The following is a 27,451-nucleotide window of genomic DNA, read 5'->3' as shown; positions in this document are numbered from 1 at the left end:
CCATACTGCCCCCTACACACCTCTCATGCTGGGCCCTATGGATTGTGGTCTGGGCCTTGCATTCCAGGATACCCCCAGTTCCTAGCTCAGGGCCCCCTCTCCCCCGACCAGAGTTTGTCTCCAGGAGGGAGGGAGAGGGGCAGGAAGAGGAGGAGAGTGGGGAGGGTCTGCCTGTAGCCCTGAGGCAGACAGGAGGGAGGGCCCATCCTTCCTCTGGGGTCTGTGTTTCTCACCTCCCCAACATCTGCCGAGCGCCTACCAGGAGCTGGGTGCCGTCTGAGGTGCTGGGAAATGGTAACGCAAACACTTTGCTCGCCTTGCATGTGGCTGACCTGGGGTTGATTCCTGCCACCCCTTATAGTTTCCCAAGCAGCAGGAGTGACTCAAGAACAGCTATGGTGTTCTGCGTGTGTGTGTTGAGTGTGTGTGGGGGGAGGGGTGCTAGAGGTGGAACCCAGGGTTTTATCCATTCTACCTTTGAGTCACCTCCCTGGCATGGGGCTCATTTCTAGGCAAAAGAAGAACTAACTCTGCATGTGTATATATTAAAAATTGTAGCACTGCCCTGTAGCACTGTTATCCCATTGTTCATTGATTTGCTCGAGCGGGCACCAGTAACGTCTTCATTGTGAGACTGGTTACTGTTTTTGGCATATTGAATACTTTCAAGGGTAGCTTGCCAGGTTCTGCTGTGCAGGCGGGATACTCTCGGTAGCTGGCCGGGCTCTCTGAGGGGGACGGAGGAACCAGGTCGGTCGCGTGCAAGGCAAATGCCCTACCTGCTGTGCTATCACTCCAGTCCATTAAAAATTGCATGCTACATTATATGATAATTATTACAATCATGTGATATGTATGTTGAGAAAAAATAGTTGATTTTTGTGCTACATCTGGTGGTGTTTGGGGTTATTCCTGGCTCTGTGTTTGGGGGTCTTGGTGGTGCTGGGGGGATTACGTCATACTGGGGATCAGACCTGCCTCCCGCACGCTGAGCCTGTGATGCGGCTCCTTGAGCTCTCTGGTCCCAGGTGGGGAAAACTGGTGGGTGGGGGCAGTTAGACCACGCCCAGCTGTGCTCAGGGCTTGCCCCTGGTTCTGTGTTCAGGAGTCACACCTGGTGGGGCTCAAGATTCATATGTGATGTCGCTGATGAGAGCCTGATTGGCCAAGTGCAAGGCAAAGGACTTTCCAGTTCTGAGAAAAACATTTTGGGGTTTTTTGTTTGTTTGCTTGCTTGTTTAGGAGCCACGCCCAGCGGCGCTCAGAGCTTCTTCCTGGCGGTGGTCTCAAGGTTGTATGGGGTGCTAGAGCAGAACCTGGTTCCGCCAGGAGCAAGCCCTGGAAAAACAGTTTCAGTGTTTTGCTTTGTTTTTTGGTTTTGGGCCACACCTGCAATGCTCAGGGGTTACTCCTGGCTCTGCACTCAGGAGTTACCCCTGGCAGTGCTCGGGGGACAATATGAGGTGCTGGAATCAAACCCGGGTCAGTTGTGTGCAAGGCAAACACCCTACCCGCTGTGCTGTCACTCCAGCCCCTAAAATCCTTTTTTTTAAAATCCCCCCCTTTCATTGCTGTTGTGATGATCTGGGCTGCAGCAGGTGCGTGTGCTTGCCGCTGTGCCCTCTGGGGCTCGTGCTCTTCCTTGAGGACATGTTGTCATCGTGGAGCTCGCCAGAGTGGGCACTTCCCGGCTGTGGAACTCAAACACCTTTCTAAGTGGTGGTGCTCTCTGGGGTGCACCCCCCTCTCGTGGTTCTGGCAGCGTGGCTGGCCGTGGCTGAGCCACGGGTTATTGGAGAAGGTGAGGGATGTGGCTCAGTGCTCGGCTCACTCCTTGCGTTCACACACCCAAGTCCCGTGCGGGTGGGGGACGCCAGGGAGAGTCCTGCTGGAGAAGACTGCTTCAGCGAGGGGCTTCTCGAAGGGGTGGGGCCAGGAGCACTGTGGACAGGGAAGCAGCCTTGCACCGGTGCTGAGGCTCCCCGCACAGGGCCTGCCTAGAACTTCTCTTTCCCCCAGGCTTTTCCTGCACATCTCCTTCGTCTCACCATCTTCCCAGATGCACCCAGCAAGATTTGGGGATCAGAACTTTGTGTGTGTGGAGAGAGAAAGGGGGCAGGGAAGGTGTCTGAAGACACAAGTTGTGTTTTGTTTGTGGGTGTGCGCCAGGCTCTTTGTTCAGGTCACATTGCTCAGGAGACCGTGCAGAGCTGGGAATCCAGCCGAGGTCAGCGGCGTGCAGAGACTGGGATCCGAACTTTGAAGCCAGCGAGTGCTTTATGCTTCGTTCCTGGTACGAAAGCATAAAGGCAACCGGCCAAGGAACACCTGGTGAGACCAGAGAGGCAGATGGGACAGTCCCCAGTCCCACACCGGCTGCCTGGAGACAGTGCAGCTGTCGGCAAACAGGTGTAAGCAAACGTTTATTGCCGACTGCCATCTGGTGGTCATTTCAGGAACTGGCCCTTATTTTGGAACCCGCCCTGTGGAGATGAGTGGCTTAAAACAGTACCTGGCACTCTTTTGGGTTGTTTTGGTTATTTTGGTAGTGTTATTTATTTTATCTCTCCCCAACTCCCATTTCTCTTCCCTCTCTCGATGTTTCAGTGGCAGGTTTACTCACATACTTGGTTCTGATTCTCCCACTCTTGGTTGAGTTGCTCCCCGGGGATTGTGTGCATTAGTTGCAGTGCTCACGTGTGTGTGTGTGTGTGTGTGTGTGTGTGTGTGTGTGTGTGTGTGTGTGTGTGGTGGTGGTGGTGGTGGGAGGCAGCCTTAATTCTGGCCATGGGGCTTTGTGCAATATTCTTTTTAGTGCGTGCCACAGTTCCATGCAGCCAGAAATCACTTGTGACCCCAAGAACAAATAACAGCTAAAATCTCCGTATGGCAGAAGGGATCTCCGAGAGCCAGCAGCCATGAAAGCTCTCAGTGCTGCATGGATCATTTTAAAATAGAGGTTCGGGGGGGGCCGGAGAGACAGTGCAGTGGTCAGGGCACTTGCCTTGCACGCGGCCAACCTAGATTCAATCCCGTCTGCTCCCTTGAGTGCCATTGGGTGTGGCTGGCCAGAGCACAGGGTGAGGTGCTTGCTCTGCAGCCTCAGGCTCTGGCTGGATCCCCGAGGTACAGACGGTTCCCCAGCACCATGGGGGGGGCGGGGCGGAGCAGAGCAGGGTCAAGAGTAAGCCCCCTGCACCTTGTGACCCACCCCATCCTCCAGATAAATAAATACATAAACAAATAAATGAATAATGGTCAAGGGCCAGAGAAATGGCTCGCAGGACTTCACAGACCCTCAGACCCTCCCCCACCCCCACCACCCCAAGCCGGTAGGAACCCTGGGGTGTGGCCTCAAGACAAACAAAACAATGCTTGAACAGAGAGGCTCTGGGTGTCACAGTCAGCACTTGCAACAACAAAGGACACTGCATAAGTCAGGGCCATTGCTGGCCTTGGGGCACATTTGCAACCCTGGGAGATGTTTTGTTTGTCAAGTCTTGGTGGGGCAGGGGTGTGGGGGGAGCCGGTGCTGGGGGGGTTTCTCCTGGCCTTTCCTGGGTGGAGGTTAAGGATGCTGCTAAACTTTATACAAAGCATACAATAGTAGCTCCCTACAGGACAGAATTACCTGGTCCATGGGGTGCCTAGTCTTGAAATCTAGAAATCTGAGGCCTGGAGAACAGTACAGCAAGGAGGGCACTTGCTTTGCACACAGCCCACCTGGGTTTGATCTTTGGAATCCTACATGTCCCTTGAGCACTGCCAGGAGTGATTCCCGAGCAGAATCCTGAGCATCGCTGAGTGTGGCCTCAAAACAAAACAAAACAAAAGTAAATTGAGAAATCCTGGAACTTGGCAGTGCCAGGGATAAAATTGAGGATCTCACACATGTGAGGCAAACCCGTACTCAACTGCTAAACCCTAATCCCGGGCCGCCTTAGGTGGGGATTCTTCCTGCTGGGTAGGGGCTGGCAGGAGGGGAGCAGAGCGGCAAGAAACGGGCAGGGGCGCAGGGCTGAGGCGCAGGGCTGAACAGGACTCCAGATTCTTGTTCTCTCCAATGACTCACAAGTCAGCCACAGGCAGCTAGAGAGACTGGAATCCGTTCAAATGGAGTGAAATCGGAATTGGAATTCCTGGCTTCTCCTCAAGCCTGTGTTCTTCACGAGCACATATCTGGCCTCCTGTCTCCACACTTCTCTCCTTGTCTTTCTCCACTCTGGAGGAGCCTGTGTTCTTTCTTGGACACATATGTCCTCTCTTCCTCTCCCCTCACGTATTTTGTGTCTATTTTTGGTTTTGGACCACACCTGGCAGTGCTCAGGGCTTACTCCTGGCTCTGTGCTCAGTGATCACTGCTAGCGGTGCTGGGGGGGGCATGGCATGGGGGATGCCGGGATCAAACCCAGGTCTGCTGTATATAAGGCCAACACCCTCCCCTGTACTATGTCATTCCAGCCCCAGCCCTCACTTCTTTCTTTCTTTCCTCTTTTTCTTTTCTTTTTTCCTTTTCTTTTTCTCTTTGTTTGTTTGTTTGTTTGTTTGCTTTTTGGGTCACACCCAGTGATGCTCGGGGGTTACTCCTGGCTCTGCACTCAGATATTACTCCTGGCGGTACTCGGAGGACCGTTTGGGATCTCGGAGATTGAACCTCAGGTCAGCCACATGAAGGCAAATGCCCTACCCTCTGTACTCACTGCAGCCCCATACATATTTCTAAATAAATTCAGTTCAGTAAGAACTACCTTGCTCCACACAAAAGAAAGACAGAAATGTAGATTCCTGGACAGCAAAGCCACACTCCAAGGACTCAATGGCACAGTCACAGAGAATTTCCATGAGCAAAACAAAATTCTATTGGACAGCCCTGTCCATCCAGGTCTCAGCAGAACCATGCACCTGTGAGCAACGCCAAGAGAAAGACTGGCACAGAGGAATGGCAAGGTGGGGGTTCCAGCGCGCTCCAGGACCCGGCTAGGGAAACAGCAGAGACTGCCTGTGGGAGGCAGTGGGTTCAATGCGAACATGGGTCTGACACACAGGCACCATCACGGACCCATGCAACTCCTTGCCCCGCCAAGAATCCTCGGCTCCTAGGCACACGGCTCAATCACCCCCGAAGCTGGCCTGGGAACTGCGGCCCCCCGTTCTGCTCAGCACGGGTCAGGGCAGCCGGTGTTGGTACAGTGGCCCCGTCCTGAGCATGGACTTTCCGCGAGCCATGCTGCCCGAGGAGTGGCAGTAGCGGGCCACGCGGACCTGGGTCTTGGCATCTTCGTAGAGGCTCAGCATGTACCTGAGGATGAAGGGCAGCGCCAGGAAGTGGAGGAGCATGCGCAATATTTGGAAGGTAAATTTGAGGTGAATGAGTTCCTTGAACTGAGTCTTGATGATGCCTTCTGCCAGCAGCCCCAGTGAGAAGGAAAGGAGCTCGTAGACCACGACCCACACGCTGTAGACCGCCAGGCCCACATAGCTTTTGGTGTGGAGGCAATAGAGGAAGAAGACACTGGTGCTCAAGGTGATGGAGGAGAGAAAGACACTGACAATAACCTCGTTGGCCAGGATCCAGTTGACTGTTTTGGACCGGACCTCCCAGAAGATACTGAACTGGATACTGTAGCTAATCCACACTGTCTGGTTCAGGTCGAATATGAAGAGCTGGATGGTGTTGAGGATCGTGAAGACGCCAGACATGAAGGAGAACATTCTGTTCATCTTGTGCATGTTTCGCCAGTGTGTTTCCTGCAGGGGAGAGAGGAAGCTGCATGCAGCAGCATGACCAGAGGACAAAGCACCCAGCTAAAGTCCCTAAGCCATGAAAGTGGCTGAAAGTCAAGGGACAGTGGACCCACTCCCTGCTTGGCCTGCCCAGCTATTGCCGGCCCCACGTATGGGAAGGGAGGGCTCTATCCCCGGAGGCGCGTCCAGGCAGCGTCCAGCATGTGGTGTGGTGCCAGCCCAGCTTGGAGGTGCCAGGCTGTGGGGTGCGGAGGGACCTTTATCTGGAGTAGTGTGAGCTAATAAGAGTTCTGGCCCTTGAACAGGGCTCTCGGACCCTGTTGCAGTTGAGTGTTCATGTGTGTGCAGGCTTGCTCACGCCCAGAGCTTGGGCACCAAGCGGCTCCAGACCCCACAGGATCCGGGCTCAACCGCTCAAGACTGGCCCGTGGTCACTTGTGCTTTGGCTCAACCAGCTCCAGACTGGATCTTCTCAGGACCCCTCTTCCAGCTGGACTAACCTGCTGGCGGGTCTGCAGAGCGCACGAGACCCTTTTCTTCAGAGGTCACTGATCTATCCGAAAGAGCACAGTAGGATGTGCACCACAGCCAGAGAGGCTGCAGGGCTGCTCCCCCTCGGGCTCCGCTCTCTCTGCACCTCTTCCTTTTCTTGTCTCTTTTATAAATACTTTAATTTGTTGGTTGGTTTGAGGCCACCCCTCCCGCTGGCGGAACCCAGGGTTCACATACTCAGATCCCTCCTGAACGGTGCCGGGGATCCACCCCGAGCCCTGCTTGACTATCTCGCCTGTCCTTTCGGTTTTGTTTGGTCTTGAAGGATATTCTGTTTCCCCTTATCTTTTTATTTTGGGGAAAGGGGCTTGATCCATACCCAGAGATGCTCAGGGCTCAGTTCTGGTTCTAACACTCAGGGATCACTCCTACTGGTGCTTGGGGACTATAGGGGATGCTGGGGCTCGAACCCGGGCAAGCCGTGTGCACGGCAGGAGCCCTCCCCGCTGTGCTCTCTCCCTGGCCCGTTCCCTTATAATTTCTGTGTACTTGTCTTTCTTTGTGTTGCTGTTGCCATGTCTGGGCTGCACACGTGGTCGTGTCACTGGCAGAAGCAGTCGGAGGTGGGGGTAGTGCCAGGGATTGGATTTAGGGCACACACTGAGCCACCGCCAGGTCCTCCCTACGGGGCTTTCATGGAGGCCACTACTGAGGCATGAGGAGGCCGGGAAGCCCCCACCCTGCTCCGCAACAGCCACCCTTAGCAGCTTCCAGATCACCTCACCCACACAACAAGAGGCGTCTTTAGGATTCTCCACACTGAGGGCACTCTAAGGCTTTGGGGAGCCGGGAGCCAGCACCTGCGGGTCAAGACAGAAAATGCGTCTGAGAACTGCGCTCACCTGCACATCGGCGCCTCCAAGGCTGCGTCTCTCTCGAGCTACGGGAGTGCAGCTCCTCTCCGGCACTGGTTCTCTGGAGTAGGAAACTAGAGTCTTCTCAGGCCCTCAGGCTCCTTCCTGCCCCCAGCCCCTTCCTCAACGCAGCTTCCTACACCCAAGGGCCACCCACTCCCCAGACCTCAGGAATGGAGCTCCTGTCCCTGTCCCTGTCCTGGCAGCCTGACTGTGGGAGGGGCTTGTGGGAGCAGCTCCCCTGGGACGGGTGTTGGGATCCCCACACCTTCTGCCAGCCCATTTTCTGGATTTCCCCCCTTTGCCTCCCTTCATCATTGTTGTTGAGGTGACCTGGGGGGTCACACCCACTTTGCTGTGGTGCCCACACAGTGGGCTGTTGTGCCCTGGGGGAGGGACACTGGCGTCACCAGGACTCCAGCCCCAGTGCCATGGAGGTGGCAGGGGGCAGCGGGGACTCTGCCGCCTCAGTGTCCCGGGTTCACTCGCTGTACTTTACTCTGCAGGAAACTCATCAGACAAGACGTGGGGGCGTGATCTAGAGCCCTCGGGGTGCAGGAGTGGGAATCAGGGAGGCTTCCGGAGGCAGTGACAGGGAGAGCGGGTCTTCACCCTTGGGACTGGACAGCAGCAGGGCACAGAGATGGGCTAAAGCCGTTTGCTTTATTTCGCTGGGCTCTTTTTTGGTGTTGTGGGGGGGCTACAGGGGTGCCTGGGTCACACCTGGTGATGCTCGGCGTTACGCCAGGCTCTGCACTCAGGAATTACACCTGGTGGGCTCGGGATCCAACCTGGGTCAGCTGGGCACAAGGCGAGTCCTCTGTACTATCGCCCGGCCCTCTGAAGCAAGATAGTTTTTTATTGAAACTGATCTTAAAAGGTGTGAGAAGTGTGTGTGTTTGAGAGACCACGGCCTTCGCAGAGAAGCATAAACACAAGTAAGCAGGATTTGTATTTAAGGGAGAACACAGGCAAAGAGCAGCTGGGATGCGGGTGTGTGTGTGTGTGTGTGTGTGTGTGTGTGTGTGTGTGTGTGTGTGTGTGTGTGTGTGTGTGTGTGCTATGGTGATGATATGCTCCACATTTTAGAAACTCTTTTTAGGAGGGAATGCCCTGCCACAGAGACATCGTGGCGTGGAGGCGACAAGGTGGGGGGGTGGGAGGGATGCTGGATCATTGGTGATGGAGAATGGGCACTGGTGGAGGGATGGGTACTCGATCATTGTATGACTGAAACGTAAGCATGAAAATTTGTAAGTCTGTAATTTTATCTCATGGTGATTCATTAATAGAAAATTTTTTAAAAAATAAAAAGTAATATTTAAATTCAATGAGAAAAAAATAGAAACCCCTTTTAGCGATGGAGACACAGTGCAGTGGAAGAGCGCTGGCCTTGCATGCAGGTTGCATCCCGGCACCATGTATGGTCCCCCAAGCCCCGTCAGCAGTGATCCCTGAGCACAGAGCCAGGAGCAAGGCCAGAGCACAGCCAGGTATGCCCCGAAAACTAAACAAAGAAAAAGAAAAACAGAATAGAAATCTTTCTTTTAGGCTGTGGCTGTGGCCTCACACATTGCATATGCGAGGCCCTGACTTTCATCCCTGCACTGCAAAAAAAGGAAAACATGAAAAAGTCACAGCCCGGGAGAGAGACCCGAGGGCTGAGCGAGAAGGGTGTAGGCTTCACAGGTGTGGGGGAGCAGACCTGGCTCAGCTCCTGGCATTGCCTGTCCCGCGCCAGCTGTGCCCGACTCACCACTGCCCCCAGGAAAGCAGCCATGGAGACTCTTGCCGCCTAGGCCATGGGACAGCAGGTGGCAGGAGGGGGCGAGGCGACCACTGAGGGACTCCTAAACTGGAGGGGGCCCTGGGAGCCCTGGGCTGCTGTGGCAGTGGGGGCTGAGCTGTCCTTCCCCAGAGGGTGCCTGAGGCTGAGGCTCTGAGGCAGATGTTCTGGACTGGTTGCTGTGGTTTGGGTTTTTTCTGGTTTTTGGGCCACACTGAGTGTTGCTCAGGGGTTATTCCTGGCTCTGCACTCAGCAATCACTCCTGGCAGTGCTTGGTGACTCAGGGGTTCTGGGGATCAAGCCGGGATTGATTGTGTGCAAGGCAAACACCCTACTCTCCGTGCTATTGCTCCAGCCCTGGCGGTGGTTCTGTTGTTGTTTGGTTGGTTTTTCTGCTTTTGGATTTGGGGCCACACCGGGTGATGCTCAGGGGTTATTCCTACACACAGGAATCCCTCCTGGAGGTGCTGGGGAATCATCTGGGATGCTGGGGATGGAACCGGTTCAGCTGGATGCAAGGCAAATGCCTTTCCTGCCATACTATTGTTCCAGCCCTCGAGGTGTTTTTGATTCAAGAATAAAAATGAAGGTAAATGTATCATCCCACTGACTTCTGTCCTCTGCTCTTTGCGCTGAGAAATCAGCTGCTACTCTTGCTGGGGTTCCCTCCTGCCCTGAAGCTTTGCTCTCGCTGCTCTCAAGGGTTCTGTCTTGGGCAGAAAAGATACGATGAGGGTTAAAGTGCTCACTGTGCACGTAGCCAACCCCAGCTTAATCCCTGGCACTGTGCATGGTCCCCTAAGCCCCGAGCACCACTGGGCATGGTCCAACACTCCCACAACAACAACAAGAAAGATTGTCTTTCTTGGGGCTGGAGCGATAGCACAGCGAGTAGGGTGTTTGCCTTGCACGCGACCGACCCGGGTTCGATTCCCAGCATCCCATATGGTCCCCTGAGCACCGCCAGGGATAATTCCTGAGTGCAGAGCCAGGAGTAACCCCTGTGCAGAGCCAGGTGTGACCCAAAAAGCAAAAAAAAAAAAAAAAAAAAAAAGATTGTCTTTGTTTTTGTTTGGATTTTTTTTTTTAATTAAAGAACCATGATTCACAAAGTTTTAGGCACACAATGTTTCAACACCAATCCGACCACCAGTGTCAGCTTCCCTCCCCAGAATTCCCTTATTCTCTCCCCCACCCAGCATTTCCCACCCCCACCCTGACTGGAACGCCCGCTGTGTTGCTGGGGGAGAAGGGTGTTCCTCAGTTTGTCTTTGTTCTTTTCTTTTTCTACTTGTCTTAAATTTTTTTTTAATTAAAGCATGGTGATGTACAAAGTTATTCATAGCTGAGGTTTAGATAAGGTTATTCTTCCTTTTGGTCTTTGGGCCACACCCAGTGACGTTCAGGACTTACTCCTGGCTCTGCAATCTTGGTGGGTCTCTTGGGACCAAATATGGTGCTGGGGACCAAACCCAAGTCAGCTGCCAAGCATCCTACCCTCTGTACTACTGCTTTGGTCCACAAAAACAATAAAAAAAAGTTACTTCTCTTCTGCAGCTTGTGCATCGTTCCCATGTAATGTCTGTTTGTAACTCTCTACCCAAACTGGAGTTTGTTGAGTTTCCGAGGTATGTAACTTGGTGTTTTTCAATAAATTTGGAAAGTTTTTAGCCATTCTTTCTTTTTTTTTTTTTTCTTTTTGGGTCACACCCGGCGATGGGATGCATAAGGGTTACTCCTGGCTCTGCCTCAGGAATCACCCCTGGCGGTGCTCAGGGGACCGTATGGGATGCTGGGAATCAAACTCGGGTTGGCGTGGCCAAGGCAAACGCCCTCCCCGCTGTGCTATTGCTCCAGCCCCAGCCATTCTCTCTTTAAGTGTTTTCCTGGGGGATGAAGAGGTGTCCACACACGGAAGTGCTCAGGGCTACTCCTGGCTTTCTGCTCAGGGAGCACTTTTTATTTTAATCTTCCTTGCTTTCAAGGTTGCAGGATTTTCTTTGTGTTGTCTGGGAAAGTCCTTACAAATCTAGGACTTGATTATTCTGAGGCACTAGGATAGTTACAAGCATCCCTTGCCAAATCAAGATGCTGGAACCTACCCCAGGCTTCTACATACCTTTTGGGCTGGGACTGTTGATAAAATGGCCCAAAAGAAATTGAAAATTAAGTTCAAAATTAACTCTTCCGAGCAGGGGTTGTCCTGTGCTTGACAAAAATAAAGATTAATTAGAATTCTTTGTTTAGTTTTTCAGACACAGTGGAATGTGCCTCTAGGGTTAGCACAAAGGGAATTCATTGATGACCGTGGTGTTCTACTGTTACCCACTCTTTCTGAATGGGCCTCACTGGGGTCACTCCTGGTTCTTAGGGGAACATATGTGATACCAGCAATGAAGCCAGGATTGAGCTGCATGCATGGTGAATATTTTATACCTGTCCTACTAAGTACTTCTATGATCTTTCTTCTCTCTTTTCCTTTCAATACTCCCATTTTGCATATGTTGGCTGTAGCACTGAATTTAAAAGTTTTGTTTTTCTAGGTTTTGCTCATTTTTCATCTCTCTGCTCTATTACTTCTATTACTTCTCTTCAATTCACTAATTCTAACAGTTCAAATCTACCGTTGAGCCTCTCATGAATTTTCTTTTTGTCTTTTTAGGTCACAGCTGGCTCAAAGTTGGGTTTTTTGTTTGTTTGTTTGTTTGTCTTTTTGGGTCAGAGGATATTCCTGGCTCTGCTCTCGGGAAATCACTCCTGGTGGTGCTTGGGGCCATCTGGGATGCCAGAAATTGAGCCCAGGTCAACTGCCTGTAAGGCAAACGCTCTCCCTACTGTACTGTCACTCTGGTCCCCAATTTTTTATTTCCATTATTGGTACTTTTCAACTCCAGAATTTCCCTTTGGTTCTGTTGTTGTTTCGGGACTCGCATCTGGTGGTGCTCCAAAAGTGCAAGAGACGTTTGGGCTCCACCAGGCCCACTCCTGGCACTGCTCAGGGCTCATGTGGGCGTGGATCACACCCAGGCCTCCCCCAAGTTACGCCTGCACTGTATGATTTCTCCGCTTTCTAACAGTCCCTATAGGATATGACATATCATATTTTCCTTGACTTCTTTAATTATAGTTTCCTTTAATAGTTTTTCTTTTCTTTTCCTTTTTCTTTTCTTTCTGTCTCCGTTGTTCCGTTTTGTTTGGGAGCTTTCCCCAGCTGTGCTCGGGGCTAATCATGGCTCTGCACTCAGGGATCACTTCCAGTGACACTCAGGAGCATATGGGAAGCCAGAGTTCAAACCCGGGTCTGCTGCACGCAAGGCAAATGCCCTACCTGCCATACTGTCACTCCAGCCACACAGCTAGACATTAACAACCACTCCTGGCGCTGCTCAGGGACCAAAAGTCCCGGTCGCACACTTTAGCTGTAATGTGCACACACACTTGGCTGCCGTATGCTGGAGATGACACCACAGTGCCCCTGCCCCCGGGACCCCAAGTGGCAGAGCCATGGATACACTTGGCGTGTGGGGCTGTGCCAGGGGTCGGACTTCAGACCTCATAACTCCAGGCAGGTGCTTCATTCCCGAGGTATCCCTGGCCCTCAAACTAGAAATTTTAAACTAATTCAAACGTTAGTATGGAAATACGAAGAACCTACGATGATCAAAACAAAAAGAATTTTTTGTCCTTCCCAGCAGTGCTCAGGGGGACCCAGGGAATGCTCCCGGAGGTTCAAGGTGTGGCACGGTGGCACGGGTGGGAGAGGCTGCCAGATTTTCTGTGTGTCTGGCAGTGCAGGGGCAGCTGGGGCTCTGCAGTGGCACGGGTCAGACCGGGGCCACCACAGGCCAGCCACATGCTCCTGCCCTTTCAGTTGTCCCTCCACACCCCAAGCGACTCTTTTCTTTGGGTTTCTGTGTCACGCCTGGCAGTGCTCAGGGTACTTCTAGCTCTGTGCTCCTCAGGAGGGGCCCGATGACGCTGCTCAAGAGACCATACACAGTGTTGAGGCAGCCTGGGGCTGAGCTGGCGGGGCCGAGTGCAAGCCAAGTGCCTCTCCTTCTATATGGTGGCTCCCCAAAGCAATTTTGAAAACAATTTTGAAAGCCACAGATTAAGAAGTGGAAAATTATGTGGCAAATAAGTGGCAAAAAATGAAAGTATTTTATAACAATAAACACTTGTAATAAAATCACCCTGATAATTAAGACAGAGTGACACTGACATAAAAATAAATAGGTCCACTGAAAAAAAAGTGTGTGTGTGTGTGTGTGTGTGTGTCTGGTACCAACTCAAAAGTATTTCAGCAATTTGTGTTGGAACAAATCAGAGTATAAAAGTGAGCTTTGACTTATATTTTTTACCATATATTAAAAATAACTCATGAGAGATTACATACCTAAGTGTGAAGGCTAAGGGTATAATTTCTAGAGAAAAACTTGGGTTAGGTAAAGATTTCCTAGATACAGTAAGTTACATATGACTTCATTGAAATTAAAAATCTCTGCTCTTCAAAAGACATGGAAAAAAAAAGACCAGGCACAATTTGGAAAAATATTTAGAAATCATATATATGATAGAGGGTTTAAATCTGGTTTTGGGGTCACACCCAGTGGTCCTCAGGGCTCACTCCTAGCAGTCTTGGGGCCCAGTGGGGTGCCAAGGACTGAACCCCGGTTGTCTGCATGCAAGGTGGGAGCCCTATCTGCTGTATGAACTTTCTGGCCCCCAGGACCTGTATCTTGGATCTAGAGAAAATATAAAGAACTTCAAATTACAAATTAAAAAAAATGCTTTTTGGGGGGAAGATGGGGGGCTCTGGCTGCTTGTCCAGCAGAGCCGGGGTTTCCACGGCCTCACAGCTGTGCGAGAGCTTCCAAGGCTGGAGTCAGCCGTGCTGAGGGGACCATGTGGTGCTGGGGACCAAGCCCTGGTCTGGCAATGCAAGCATCATAACCCCTGTGCTGTCTCCCTGGCCCTGATGAGCAAAAGACTTAAACTGATGCCTTATCAAAAGACATAAGGTGCTAATACAGCATCTAAAAGGATGTTCAACATAATTTGTCATTTTAAAAGGGGACAGTTAAACCACGAGGGGCTGGATAGTACAGTGGATAAGGTGCTTGCCTTGCACACAGCCAATCCAGGTTTGATCTCTGGCACCCCAGGGGGTCTCCGAAGCCATGTCAAGATTGAACCCTGAGCACAGAACCAGGAGTCAGCCCTGAGCACCAGCCGATGTGGCTCAGAAAAACAAAAGTAAAAATGACAAGAGGACAGAGAGCACAGCATACCAAGTAGAATTATTAAAATGAAAAAAAAAATATTGACATACTAATAATTTCCTGGCAAGGAGGTAGAGGAACTGAAAAAAACAATACCCAGTAGTGCTCAGGAATCATTCCTGAAAGGTTCGGGGGACAAAATAGGGTGCTAGGGATTGAACCTGGGTTGACTGTGTGCAAGGTAAGTGCCATATCTATTGTACCATCTCTCCAGCCCAGAACTGGAATTCTTATACACTATCATTGGGAATGTAAAATATACAATTCTGAAGATACCTGGCACACAAGCAAACTGGGTTCAATCTCTGACATCTCCTATGGTCTCTTAAGCACCACCAGGAGTGATTCCTGAGCAAGAGCCAGGAGTAACCCCTGAGCATTGCCAAGTGTGGCCCAAGCAACAAAAAAATAAAAAAAAATAAAATAATACAATTTATCTGGGATGAAAATTGCCAGTTTCTTTAAGAATTAAAATGAAAATTATCCAAGACAATAAAACTGTAAGTCCATACAAGGCCTTATGCATGTTTGAGTTTTTTGTTTGTTCACTTGCTTTGGGTCACACCTGGCAGTGCTCAGGGCTTACTCCTGGCTTGGGGGACCATATGTGGTGTCAGAGATCTAACCCAGCCACATGCAAGGCAAGCACCTTACCTCCTATACTACCTATCTCTCTTCCTGCCTTGGGGCTACACTCATTGGAACATGTGAGGATCATATGATAGCAGCAATGTGCAAAACATGAGCTCAGCCTGTTAAGTTGTCTCCCTGACCCCATGCTTGTGCATGTGTGTAACCCTGTTCATAATTGCTAACTCTCGTTTCCCTTCAAATCACATAAATTTTTTGCCTTTTACTATTCATAATTGCTCCTAACTAAAGAAAAAATGTGCTAGCAGCATGGGCAGGAAGAACAGCCTTGTGGGTACTTCCTTGAGTTGAGATAAAGGAGGACACAGCAGGGCCGTGGAGGGCACGCAGCTGCATACATGAACTCTGCAGCCTGCCGCAGCCGGCAGCACAGCTACACGCATGAGCACCACTGGCAGGCGGGAGTGCGGCCCCGGGAACATTCACACAGCAGTGAGGGGAGGAGGCAAATAGATATCCGGTTTGTGCACCTAAAACATGTGCGATTTACTGTATGTCAGTGACCCCTCGGGAAAGAGATTAAGAAAAGACAAAAGTTAAGGCAAAAGGTTATCTTACATTAAGTCATTCAGTTATGATATTGACCCATGTTTTTAAGAAATAGGGCCCTGGAGTGATAGCACAGGGTGTGGGGGGTGGGGGGGTGTTTAGCTTGCATGCGTCTAACCTGGGTTTAATCCCTGGCATCCCATATGGTTCCCCAAGCAACACCAGGAGTGATTCCTGAGTGCAGAGCCAGAAGTTACCCCTGAGCATCGCCAGGTGTGGCCCCAAAGCAAAACACAAATAGGACTGGAGAAGATGACTCAAAGGTCTGATGGCATGCTTTACATGTGGGAGCCCCGGTTTAATTCCCCTGTACCACATGGTCCCCTGAACACCACCAAGAAGAACCCTGCTGGGTGTGGTTCAAAAAGAAAACCAAAAAAACCTAAGAAAATGCCTAATGCTTGAAGACACTGACTTTTTTCAGTCCTGGTTTAGGTCACTTCTGACACTTTCTGAACTAACAGACAAACTGATCTCTTTGGCCTGTGATAACATGCAATCATACCCCGTCTCCTATGGCTGGCTCATTGGTTCATAAGTAGCTATTTCATTTTCCCTATAAACCAGCAAGCAATTCTGAGTCAGTCCTCGTGGCCTACATTTCTAGGGGGTAGCGACAGTGTCCAGCACAGTGATGGACAGAGCAGCCGGACCAACACTCTACCTCAGCCACATGCCTTTCATACTCCGTGACAAATCTGAGGGGCCGAGGGCAGCACTAATAGCAGAAACTGGGGAATGTTCTCTATTTTCGTTTCCACTTATCTGGAATACAGCATAGAGTCACCGAAAGGGGTTGGGGATGCCCACAGCAACACTGTCCTTTGGGCCACCACAGTGTGAACGGTATCTAAGTGCCCCTTGGTGGAGCCGGCGAGCTGCGGGCTGAGGAAGGCTCAGAGACAGACAGCAGAGCAGCACTGCCAAGCTTTGTTTTTCTGAGGGCCGCACCCAGTGGTGCTTCAGCATCACTACCAGGAGTGTTTCGAGGGACTCTGCAGTGCTGGGGGCTCAAACCTGGGCCTCCTGTATGAAAAGAACATTCAGTGCTCTCCCTCCTTCTCTACCCCTCCCTCTCTCTCACCTCTCTCCCCCTCCCTCTCTCTCTCTACCTTCTCTCTCTCCCTCTAACCTTTCTCTCTCCCTCCCTCCCTCTCTCTTCATCCCTCTCCCTCCCTCTCTCACCTCTCTCACCTCTCTCTCCCTCCCTCTCTCTCCCTCTCTCTCACCTCTCTCTCTCTCTCTCTCTCTGTCCTCCCTTGCTTTCTTCATTTTGACAATTAAAATAGTACTCACCAGGAAAAACAAAATTAGACAAACAAAAACGCAAGGCATGCTGGGCAAAGATATCCTTTAATTAGACATCCTCGGAGGAGAGCATGCTCCAGCTGTGAGGACCATGCATGTGGCTCCCTCTTCCTTCCTCCTCAGCAGGGAGGGAGAGGGCCTGTCTACTTGGTCACCCTCTCAGTCAAGGTGAAAGGTTAAAAACAGCTGCCCCAGGTGGATGGGCCTCTTGGGGCAGTTAATAGTACAGAAACTGCTGGGATAAGGAGCTTGAATTTGATAGTCGCCGTGTGATATCCTCATTGCCTAAAGAAACGTGTCTGTTGAAGAGAGTTACATGAACCTTGCATTTAAGTTTGTAGATCATATGTGCTTCATTGATGACAAAGAATATCCAAAAGCAGTGCAGTGACAGACGGATAATCAAGCCAAACCAGCGCAGAGCTCGGATAGGTATAGCAGTGGTACTGCTATTGGTGTAGATCTGTACGAGAATGTTTATACATTCATAAAAAATGATCCAGATAATATAGAACAACAAGCCCTTCAAAAGCCGGGTGTACACGGAGTATATAAGGAAGCCGCTCACTATGATGGTAAAGAAAGACAGGAAGAAAACTATTTCTAAACAATTGCAACTAAAGTGCCAATTATGGAAACTTATACTTGAGTAATTGGCCTTGTATTTTGAGCAATTGATCCTGCTCAGGTGGTTTTGTTCAAAGATGAGGTACATATTAGAAGAAATTATGGAAAATGCCCCTGACAATATGGTACCCATTCTGGCAGTCATCCCACACCAGTACTTCTGTTTCATCTTGATACTTCCTGTGAAGACAAAAAAATAGGAGGGGTGTTCTAGTTCCTATCAATGTGATGAATCACTAGGTTTTCTCCTTCCTTTCCCCAGCTTCCCTGGAGAAGCAATAGAGAGAAATATATAAACCAAGAAATAATTTGGAATTATTTGGAAATCATTTGGAAAGAAGAGTGGTCTAAAAACTAAGAGTTGCTTAAAATTGATTGGAGGACCAGAGAGCCTGTACAAAATCAGGCTCTTAGGTGTTTGCCTTGCATGCAGCCAACCTCTATCTGGTGCCTGGCACCACACACATTCCCCCAAGCAATGTCAGGTGTCCCTGAGCACAGAGTCCAGAGTCATCCATGAACACTGCTAAATAAATAGGCTCCGAAATAAAAAATAATTTAAAAAGTAATTGGGGGAAGAAGTTCAGAGAAATGTATCAGGACTGGGGAGCTGGGCCCGGGGCTGAGCAAGTGTTTCGCATGTAGGAGCCCTGGGTTCGACCCTAGCACCATGCTGTCTCCCATCAGAGTCGGCAGGAGCCCTGAGCATCAAATAATCAACAACAATGAAGAAGGAGAGGCAATTTGGATATGATGAGGTTTTGACTCAGAGAGAGAAAATGAGGTAGCATGTTTGAAGAAATAATCATTGAAGATTTGCATAATCAAAGAAAAATACCAATCCATAGATTCAAGAAATCAACAGAACGTTACTAGGGTAAACAAAAGGAAAGCTATACTTAGGCACATGATTCAAAACTGTTGGATACCAAATGCTAAAAGAGAAGCTAAGAAGTGGTTGTGGGTCTTTTTCTTCAAAGGAGCCAGCAGTGGGGCTGCAGAGATGTAGTACAGGGAGATAAGACACTTGCTTCGTAGGGGCTGGAGCAATAGCACAGCGGGTAGGGTGTTTGCCTTGCATGCAGCCGACCCGGGTTCGATTCCCAGCATCCCATATGGTCCCCTGAGCACCACCAGGGGTAATTCCTGAGTGCAGAGCCAGGAGTGACCCCTGTGCATTGCTGGTGTGACCCCCCCAAAAAAAAGCCAAAAAAAAAAAACCACTTGCCTCATATGCAGCTTGCCCAGGCTGGATCCCCGGCATCTCAGACAGTTCCCTGAGCACTGCCAGGAGAGGCTCCTGAGTGCAGAGCCAGGAGTAACCCCTGAGCATCACCAGTTGTAGCTCCAAAAGAGTAACCAAAAAACAAAAAAGCAATACTAAAATCCAGTGGAATGCTAAAAATGCTAAGACAACAATAATGGCAACCTAGGATTCTAGAAATACCTAAAATATTTGTTAAGACTGAGAGTACAGGGGCTGGAGCGATAGCACAGTGGGTAGGGCATTTGCCTTGCACGCAGCTGACCCGGGTTCAATTCCCAGCATCCCATATGGTCCTCTGAGTACCGCCAGGGGTAATTCCTGAGTGCAGAGCCAGGAGTAACCCCTGTGCATCGCTGGGTGTGACCCAAAAAGAAAAAAAAAAAGAAATTAACAAATTAAATCTGTTTCAGATATTAAAATTATGAAAAAAAGGACTGAGAGTACAGTGAGATATAACAGCTAATACAAATGGATGCTTATTGATCTAAGATTTGATAATTTCATTTGCCTTTGTGTTGTAATAAACAATGTGAAGTAAACTTGATTGTGCCTTCAAGGGACAGGCTGGGATGGTGGATAGGAAACTGGGGACATTAAAAGGGAATAAGAAACAAAATACAGGGGCCAGAGGAATAGCATAGGCCTTGCATGCAGCCAACCTGGGTTCAATCCCCGGCATCCCATATGGGCCCCCAAGCACCACCAGGAGTGACTCCTTAGCACAGATCTAGGAGCGACCCCTGAGCATTGCTTGTTGTGGCCCAAAAACTGAAAAAAGAAGAAAGAAAGAAAGAAAGAAAGAAAGAAAGAAAGAAAGAAAGAAAGAAAGAAAGAAAGAAAGAAAGAAAGAAAGAAAGAAAGAAAGAAAGAAAGAAAGAAAGAAAGAAAGAAAGAAAGGAAGGAAGGAAGGAAGGAAGGAAGGAAGGAAGGAAGAAAGAAAGGAAGAAAGGAAGAAAGAAAGAAAGAAAGAAAGAAAGGAAAAATACAGAATCGTTGTTTCCCTAGAAATCCAAGAGTCAGGGAGAGGGAAGAAGCAGATAGATCATATAGATAAATGTGAATTCTAGCTAATCTATTTCTTGGGTTGAACCAGGGAGTCACAAGTGTTCAACAAACAAGTTAGTAAATAAAAGCAGGCCAGACATTGTACAAATAATGAAACGTAAAAATGAAAAAGAATGAAACATAAAAATGACCTAGAATTATGAGCAATCCATTTCAGTAAACTTGATTCTCTTAAGCAACATGGGCAGACCTAGGAATAGTTCAGCACACATGCCTTGAGCCTTGATAGCAGGGGGTCATGTGGGGTGCTGGGGATCGAACCTGGGGGCAGCTGCATGTGGGGTAAGCTCCTTTCCTCGGTGTATTTCTCGGGCCTCCTTTTGGTCTTAGCTAGATGCGTGACCCTGGACTAACCTGCTCTCTGTGAGCTCTCCATGGCCAGTGAGAGGGAAGGGGGGTGCTCTTTCCCATTCTCCTCAGAAAAGGACCAGGATCCCTTACCTTTCTCTCGTTCTCCTTCCTTACTATTGATTTTTTTGGTTTGGGGGCCACACCTAGTGTTGCTCAGGGGCCATGGTAGCTCTGTGCTTGGGCAGTGCTCAGGAGACCCGTAGCCTTTGTAACAGTGCTCCTTCCTTTCTCTCAGACTCGACGCAGGCTGGGAAGACCTTGCTGAATAGGGTACTCCTTATCAATCGTGAATCAATGGCAACTTCAGAGAGAAACAAACTCCGACAGTAATCAAGTGGCTCCTGGTTTTGTTGTTGTTGTTATAGGAACTTCGCTGCACCACTGAAAATCTAAGCTTTGTTTCCTTGAAGCGACACACAGCAAGGCCTTGGCAGTCCACGGGATTCTTCTGGTTCCTCTGACCTCGATCTTCAGAAGAAATGACCAATTCTCCCTGTCTGTGTCTGTCTCACTGGACCTCTGGTTCCAGCCCTCATAAGGAGATGTTTTCCTTTACTCAAGAAGTCGCCGTTCTCTTCACAATTACTTTGATGAGAAATCATGTATTGATTTGTGCCACATTTTTATTGTTTTAAATTGCTAAAGGGCTACTTTATCCTCATAGCAACCATCTGTACTTGGGGCACACCTGATTGCTTTCAGGAGTGAACCCTGGTGACGCTTAGGGACCACAGGGAGTGCCAGGGGTTCCAACCATGTTTGCAGCTGTGCAGCCACACGCAAGGCAAGTCCTTAGTCCCTGGACTGTGCCCCAGCCCCTGTAGTAACCATCTCTGGGGCAGAAGGCTGGGGCACATCTGGCGGTGCTCATGACTAACTCCTGATTCTGTGCTTGGTCACTTATGGTGGTGCCAGGGATTGAATCTAGTTACAGCTGCTGCAGCCCCTGGATTCTCTCCTCCACACCTCCCCCCCAGAGGAATCATTTTAATGGCTCCCAACAAAGACATCAGAGTTAGAGGAGCTGATTTGCCCAAGGCTATATATCTGATCAGTAGGCAAAATGGGATTTGAACCCACATGGGTTTTGCTTCAAAACCAATTTTATGATTAACCCACTTGTTGCTCGTCTGACCCAGAGCTATGCAAGCTCATGGAGTCCAAAGACTCCATCCCCCTGCTCCTGACCAGGGCTTCCACTAAAAGAGGCCTTGATTAGAAGAGGCTCTAGATTAATACAATTCTCTCCCCACTATCTCTCCACTTAGTTATCCTTCCAAACTAACTCTTTTTTCCTTTTTTTTTTTTTTTTTTGGTTTTTGGGCCACACCCAACAGTGCTCAGGGGTTAATCCTGGCTCTACACTCAGGAATTACTCCTGGCAGGCTCAGGGGACCATATGGAATGTAGAGGATCAAACCCAGGTTGGCCTAGTACAAAGTAAGTACCCTACCTGCTGTACTATCTCTCCAGCCACCAGAAAAAATAATTTAGCCCTGACTCAGTCTGAATAGAATAAGCAAGAGGGAGGAGGTCATTCTTTTATTTTATTTCTTTTATTTTACTTTTCATCTTTCCATAGGTCTTTGAAGAATCTGATTCAACTCTCAAGTCATATTTTCACAAATTGTTTACTAATTCCATTTGATTAAAAACCTTACTGGATTTGTTTTATTACCTAACTATTCTAAATAAAAGTCACTTGTAGATTTCATTTCTAGAATTCCAGTTGCTGACTTTTCAGCTGTCAATTTATTTTTCTTTACTGTAGCAATAAATTATCACACCCTTGTGCTGAAAGCACAAACTTGTCATCTCACAGTTCTCTAGGTCAGTGTTTAAACTGCTTCAAGATTCAGCTTGTGGGTTGGAGCAATAGTACAGTGGGGAGGGTGTTTGCCTTGCATGTGGTTGACCTGGATTCCATCCTTGGCACCCCATGGGGTCCCCTGAGCCCAGCAAGAGTGATCTCTGAGCACAGAACCAGGAGCAAACCTTGAGCACCACCAGGTGTGACTGTGACTGAAAACATTAAAATAACATCTTGCTGGAATGACTGTACAGCAGGGAGGGCACTTGCTTGCAGGGACCTGGGTTCCATTTCGGGCACCACTGGTCTCCTGAGCCCTGCAAGGCGCCACCTGGGGTGGCTCAAAAATAACAGCAACAGAAAATTGTTAAAGATAAATAAACAGCTCAATTGGCTAGAGCACCCAGGTTCCGTGCTAACACCAGGTGGTCCCCTGCATGTGATCCAGAGTAGTCCTGGGAAGAATCCACTTCCAAGATGCTTTTGGCCCCAGCTCCATGCAGAATGCCACACAAGGCCACCTGGACAATCAAGACTGCCTCCCCTGCTGGGGCTGGCCCCTCCTTCTGCCTCTAGCTAGAGAAAGTTAAGTAAGCCAGGAATGTCTCTTTCTCCTTAGCTCCTTCACTGTAATTACACCCGCAGAGTCCGAATCCCTTGGGCTGTACCTGGGGGCACCCAGAGGAGAGCACCGGAAGAGCCTTGGGCTGAATTGCTTTCTCCCCACCAAGCCTCAAATTTATATGCTGGCTCCCAATTTCAGGACCTTGTGACTTTGGAGAGAGGGTATTGAGAGAGGTCATTCTATTAGAGTGAAGTCACTGTGGGCCTAGGCCAGGATGACATCTGTCCTCTGCAGCACACAGGATGACCCCACACTGACCTGGCAAAGAGATGATGGCCATCTTTCGGCCACCGGGAGAGACCGCAGTGCACACCAACGCGGGGGGCCTCACGAGCGCAGAGTCCCAGGCACCAAAGCTGGAAGAAAACCAGATTCTGTTGGTCAGACCACCTAGGCTGTGGTACTTTGTCACTGAATACCTCGTTAGATCTGGGTCACTTGCCTACCTATCTATAATGGGAATTTAAAATTTTTTTTATAATGGGAATTTTTTAGAAAGGGAATCTTAACAATGACTTTTCTTTAAAAAGAAAACATAATGAGGGGCCAAAGCAATAGTATAGCAGGTAGGGTATTTGCCTTGCATGCAGTTAACCTGGGTTCAAATCCAGCCCCCCCCCCCCCCCCCCCGCCAATCCCTGGAGCCCACCAGGAGTGATCCAAGCCAGAGCCAGCAGCACATTGGGTAACAACAACAACAACAAGACCCCAGACAAAACAATCTAGTGACATGATGAACTGGCAAGGAGGGTGGGCACCTCAGGGGCTCACCTGGTGGTGCTCAGGAGACCAGAGAGGACACAGGAATCAAAGTTAGGGGCCAGATGTGTGCTCCCCGACTTTAGGCTATCTCCCTGTCCTGATTTTTCTTTTTTTAGGGCAGAATGTGGGGCCAGATTGTTAGTTAAGCAGGGAGGGCATTTGCCTTGCATGTGGCCAACCTGGCTTGGATCCCCAGCATTCCATATGGTATTCTGAGCACTGCCAGGAGTAAACCCTGAGCACCTCTGGGTATGGCCCCAAAACCAAATAAAATGAATACAGAATGTGGGTTGTGCATTTCTTGGAACTGGAGCAATAACGGAGCAGGTAGGGTGTTTGCCTTGCACATGGCCAATCCAGGTTTGATTCCTCCACCCCTCTCAGAGAGCCTGGCAAGCTACCGAGAGTATCCCGCCCACACGGCAGAGCCTGGCAAGCTACCTGTGGCATATTCGATATGCCAAAACAGTAACAAGAAGTCTCACAATGGAGATGTTACTGGTGCCCACTCGCGCAAATCGATGAACAATGGGACGACAGTGCTACAGTGCTACCCTAGAATGTAAGTTTAAACCAAATCACCCTATAACTATCAGATAAGTCAGTCAGTAGCTGCCTTTTCACTTAAAAAATAATTGGGTGGCCACATCCAGTGCTGCTGAGGGCTTATTCCTGGCTCTGTGCTCAGGGACCACTGCTGGCAGGGCTCGGGGGACCATGTGTGGCGCTCAGGATTGAACCCTGGTCAGCTGTGTTCAAGGCAAGTATCCTGTCTGCTGTACTATTGCTCCGGCTCCTCCATTTCATTGTTAAGACATAAACGGGGGCTGGAGAGACAGCAGAGCGGCTAAGGTGCTTGCCTGGCCCACGGCTGTTCCTGGTTGGAATTGCTGGCTCTGCTTATGGTGCCCTGCGCCCTATGAGGAGTGGCCCCTGAGCACTGCTGGGTGTGGCCCCCAAACAACCCTTGCTGCACCACACTGCCCCCAGCGCCCCTACCCCAAAGAAACAACAAAAAACAAGCTCACAGTTTCGGGCATTCTGTCTTTAAAACATTTCCCAAAATTGATTTTCATATTTTGTTTTTGGCTGATGCCCAACAGTGGTCGGAGCACCCACATGCGCCCGGCCCTGGAGCATGTCCCACAACCCTCTGCCCCAAACAATCTGATTTTTTTCTCCCTTTGGAGGTTTTTTTTTTTCCTTCTTCTTTTTGGGTCAGACGCGGTGTTGCTCAGGAGTTACTCCTGGCTCATGCACTCAGGAATTACTCCTGGCTCATGCACTCAGGAATTACTCCTGGCTCATGCACTCAGGAATTACTCCTGGCAGTGCTCGGGGGACCATATGGGATGCTGGGAATCGAACCCAGGTCGGCTGCGTGCAAGGCAAATGCCCTACCTGCTGTGCTATCGCTCCAGCCCCTCCCTCTGGAGTTTCTGAGCCACACTTGGCAGTACTTAGGGGCTACTGCACTCAGGGGACCATATGTGACATTGAACCAATCTGGGACAGCTGGGTTGGAAACAGTGCAGCAGGGAGGGTGCTTGTCTTGTCCTGGCAAGCAGTGCTGGATATGGTCCCCCGAGCACCACCAGGAGAAACCCCAAAGCACAGTCATGAGTAAGTCCTAAGGACCACCAGGTGCCCCCCAAAACAAAACAAACCCACTCATGGAAACATGATTTGTTCATAATATTAATATATCCATGCACTGTAGTACTGTCGTCCCATTGTTCATCGATTTGCTCAAGCGGGCACCAGTAACGTCTCCACTGTGAGACTTGTCACTGTTTTTGGCATATCAAATACACCATGGGTAGCTTGCCAGTCTCTGCCGTGTGGGCGGGATGCTCTTGGTAGCTTGCCGGGCTCTCCGAGAGGGGTGGAGGAATTGAACCCAGGTTGGCCACGTGCAAGGCAAACGCCCTACACGCTGTGCTATCGCTCCAGTCCAATATATCCATATCATTAAATAAATCCCATTGGTTTCCTTTTATGCTGATGCATCTTTTATTTTATTTTTTCTGTTTAATTCCATTTACATAACACTCTAGAACAGACACTGCTATAGAGATGGCAAGTTGGTGAGTGGTTGTCAGGGGACCACAGGAAGGGGGTTCAGTGTGTGAACCATGTTTTTTGTCCAATACCCAACAGTGCTTGGGAGCACGTGGTGCTGAGAAAGTAGAATTTTTGAGGGTATGGGTGTATCTTTAAATATATATGTGTATACCTTTTAGTCCTAGAAGTGGCTAAAGTTGGCATAGCAAAAGCATAACTGAATAAGTATCCAAATCAAGAGTTTAATTGTTATCATGAAAAGAAATTGGTAATATTGCAAAGTCTTTTTAAAAAATTGTTTACTTGCTTTTTTTGTTTTGAGGCCAAGCTCGGGGGTGCCCTCTGCCTGGGCTCACCACCAGAGGTACCTGAGGGATCAGACCAGCCTCTCACATGCCAAGAATCTCTCCAACCCCGTCAAAGCTTTTTCATTTGTGAAAATAATCTATTATTTCAAATCACAACTAGAAAGTGATTCGATTATGTCTTTCAAAGTTTATAATCTTCTATTTATTTCTTTTTAGAAATGGAAATATTAAGGAATATTGACAATGGTGCATACTCCAGGACTGATTGGCATACTGATTGACTGATTGGAGATAGTAGCCTAAATAGTTACAATATCTCTAAAACAATTTGCTTTAAATCATGCTCCTTTTTTTTCTTTTCCCCCCATTGGGAGGGGCACACTCCAGGGACTGCTCCTTTCAGTGCTAAGGGACCGTGTTGTAAACCTGGCTCTACTACATGCGAATCATGTGCCACGATTCTTTGAACCACCTTGAAAGCTTGTGCCCTTGAAAGCTGTGTGTGTGTGTGTTGTATGTGGGGAGGGGGGTTGGGACACACCTGGTGGTGCTCAGGGGTCACCTGGGAGATGGTCAGGGAGTTATGCGGTGTCTGAGATCAAACTTGGGCCTCGAACATTTAAAACCTATGCTTAGTCTGTAAGGTATTTCAGCGGCCCAACAAAAGTCACCTTAGTTATACTTACACCTCATCCACAACCCAAAGGCCACCTGTACGTGCCCTGTCCCCCACCCCCATGAATCACTCTATTCGTTTACAACCTTGTTTGTAATAGATTGAATCACCATGAATGCCAAAGTTACTCATGACTGAATTTCAGCTGTCTGATGTCCAGGCAGCCGTCCTGTGCCAGGACCCCTTCCCCTGCCTCTCTCCTTTCTCTCCTGCCCCCAGCCGGACTCCACAGCCACCACTCTTTCCTTATTCTCTTTTCCTGCAGGCACAGAAAGAAACACTCCCTTCTTAGGGTTACCAAGGACAGCGCACAGTGGGGGGAGGGGGCGGAATTTGACCCTAACTTTATAGTCGGAGGGCTGTCAAAGGACGTGCCATCAACAGGGATTCCGGTTAGCCCAGGGTCATGAGCCGGGCTCCCAGCAAAGCAAACACGCTCATAACAAGGAAACATTCCCCGCTGAGCAGACATTCCTCCCCTCCAGCCTCCACCCACCCCCGCAGCCCTCGAGCATTCCTCTCTCCAGAAACTAAAGGTTCTCTGTGTGCTGGGGACCCGGCAAACCCGCCTGGACCAGCCTGCCTCTCCGAGCAGGCCGGTAGGTAATGAGCCTCACGGGCAGCACATCGCCATGACTGTGCCAGCAGGTGCAGGTGTGAGCGGTCACCGAAAAGCGTGTTGGAAAGCTGCACGTCACACCAGAAGCTACTAGAAAATAGAGGCAACAAGTTGAGCAGCTGATTGCCTGGAAAGGGAGAGTGACGCGGATGCAATGGGAGCTTCACTGAGAGAAGTGAAGGCGAGAACACGGTAGTCACAGGCAGCGAGATGAGCCATTCCGAGCCTGTAACAGTCAGCAAGGGAGCCCCAGAGGAAGAGCAACAGGAGGTGTGGGGGCATAGCTCAGCGCTCAAAGCCTCCCTAGCAAGCCTTGGACCACGTGCTCCGTCCTGGAAGCCAGAGTCTGGCAGCGCTGCCTCTGGGGAGAGAGCCAAAGGAAAATGTGACCGCAAGCAGCTGCACCGCTACCAAAGGGACGCGGCCGGCCGCCTAGGTGCGAAACTAAAAGATGTGGGGCTGGAGCGATAGCACAGCGGGGAGGGCTTTTGCCTTGCACGCGGCTGACCTGGGTTTGATCCCCGGCATCCCATATGGTACCCCGAGCAC

At 49.7% G+C, this 27,451-nt stretch overlaps 2 protein-coding genes across 2 annotated transcripts; both read right to left on the bottom strand.

The window, feature by feature from the left end:
• Positions 1-5,166: 5,166 nt before the first annotated feature.
• TMEM217B (transmembrane protein 217B) lies at positions 5,167-5,721 on the bottom strand. Its single transcript, XM_055139932.1, has one exon. It carries the CDS (start codon positions 5,719-5,721, stop codon positions 5,167-5,169), a length of 555 nt encoding a protein of 184 aa, XP_054995907.1.
• Positions 5,722-16,945: 11,224 nt separating this feature from the next.
• Positions 16,946-17,524, bottom strand: TMEM217 (transmembrane protein 217). Its single transcript, XM_004619350.1, has one exon. The coding sequence runs from the start codon at positions 17,522-17,524 to the stop codon at positions 16,946-16,948; it is 579 nt and encodes a 192-aa protein (XP_004619407.1).
• Positions 17,525-27,451: the final 9,927 nt, after the last annotated feature.

The sequence above is a fragment of the Sorex araneus genome, chromosome 5, assembly GCF_027595985.1.
Source record: "Sorex araneus isolate mSorAra2 chromosome 5, mSorAra2.pri, whole genome shotgun sequence".
Classification (NCBI taxonomy): domain Eukaryota; kingdom Metazoa; phylum Chordata; class Mammalia; order Eulipotyphla; family Soricidae; genus Sorex; species Sorex araneus.
Note: the sequence above shows the minus strand (reverse complement) of the source record. Positions and strands in the feature narration are given on the sequence as shown.

Bases quoted from the DNA above. Each gene is read 5' to 3' on its own strand.
- TMEM217B (XM_055139932.1), bottom strand. From the start codon at position 5,721: ATGAACAGAATGTTCTCCTTCATGTCTGGCGTCTTCACGATCCTCAAC.
- TMEM217 (XM_004619350.1), bottom strand. From the start codon at position 17,524: ATGAAACAGAAGTACTGGTGTGGGATGACTGCCAGAATGGGTACCATA.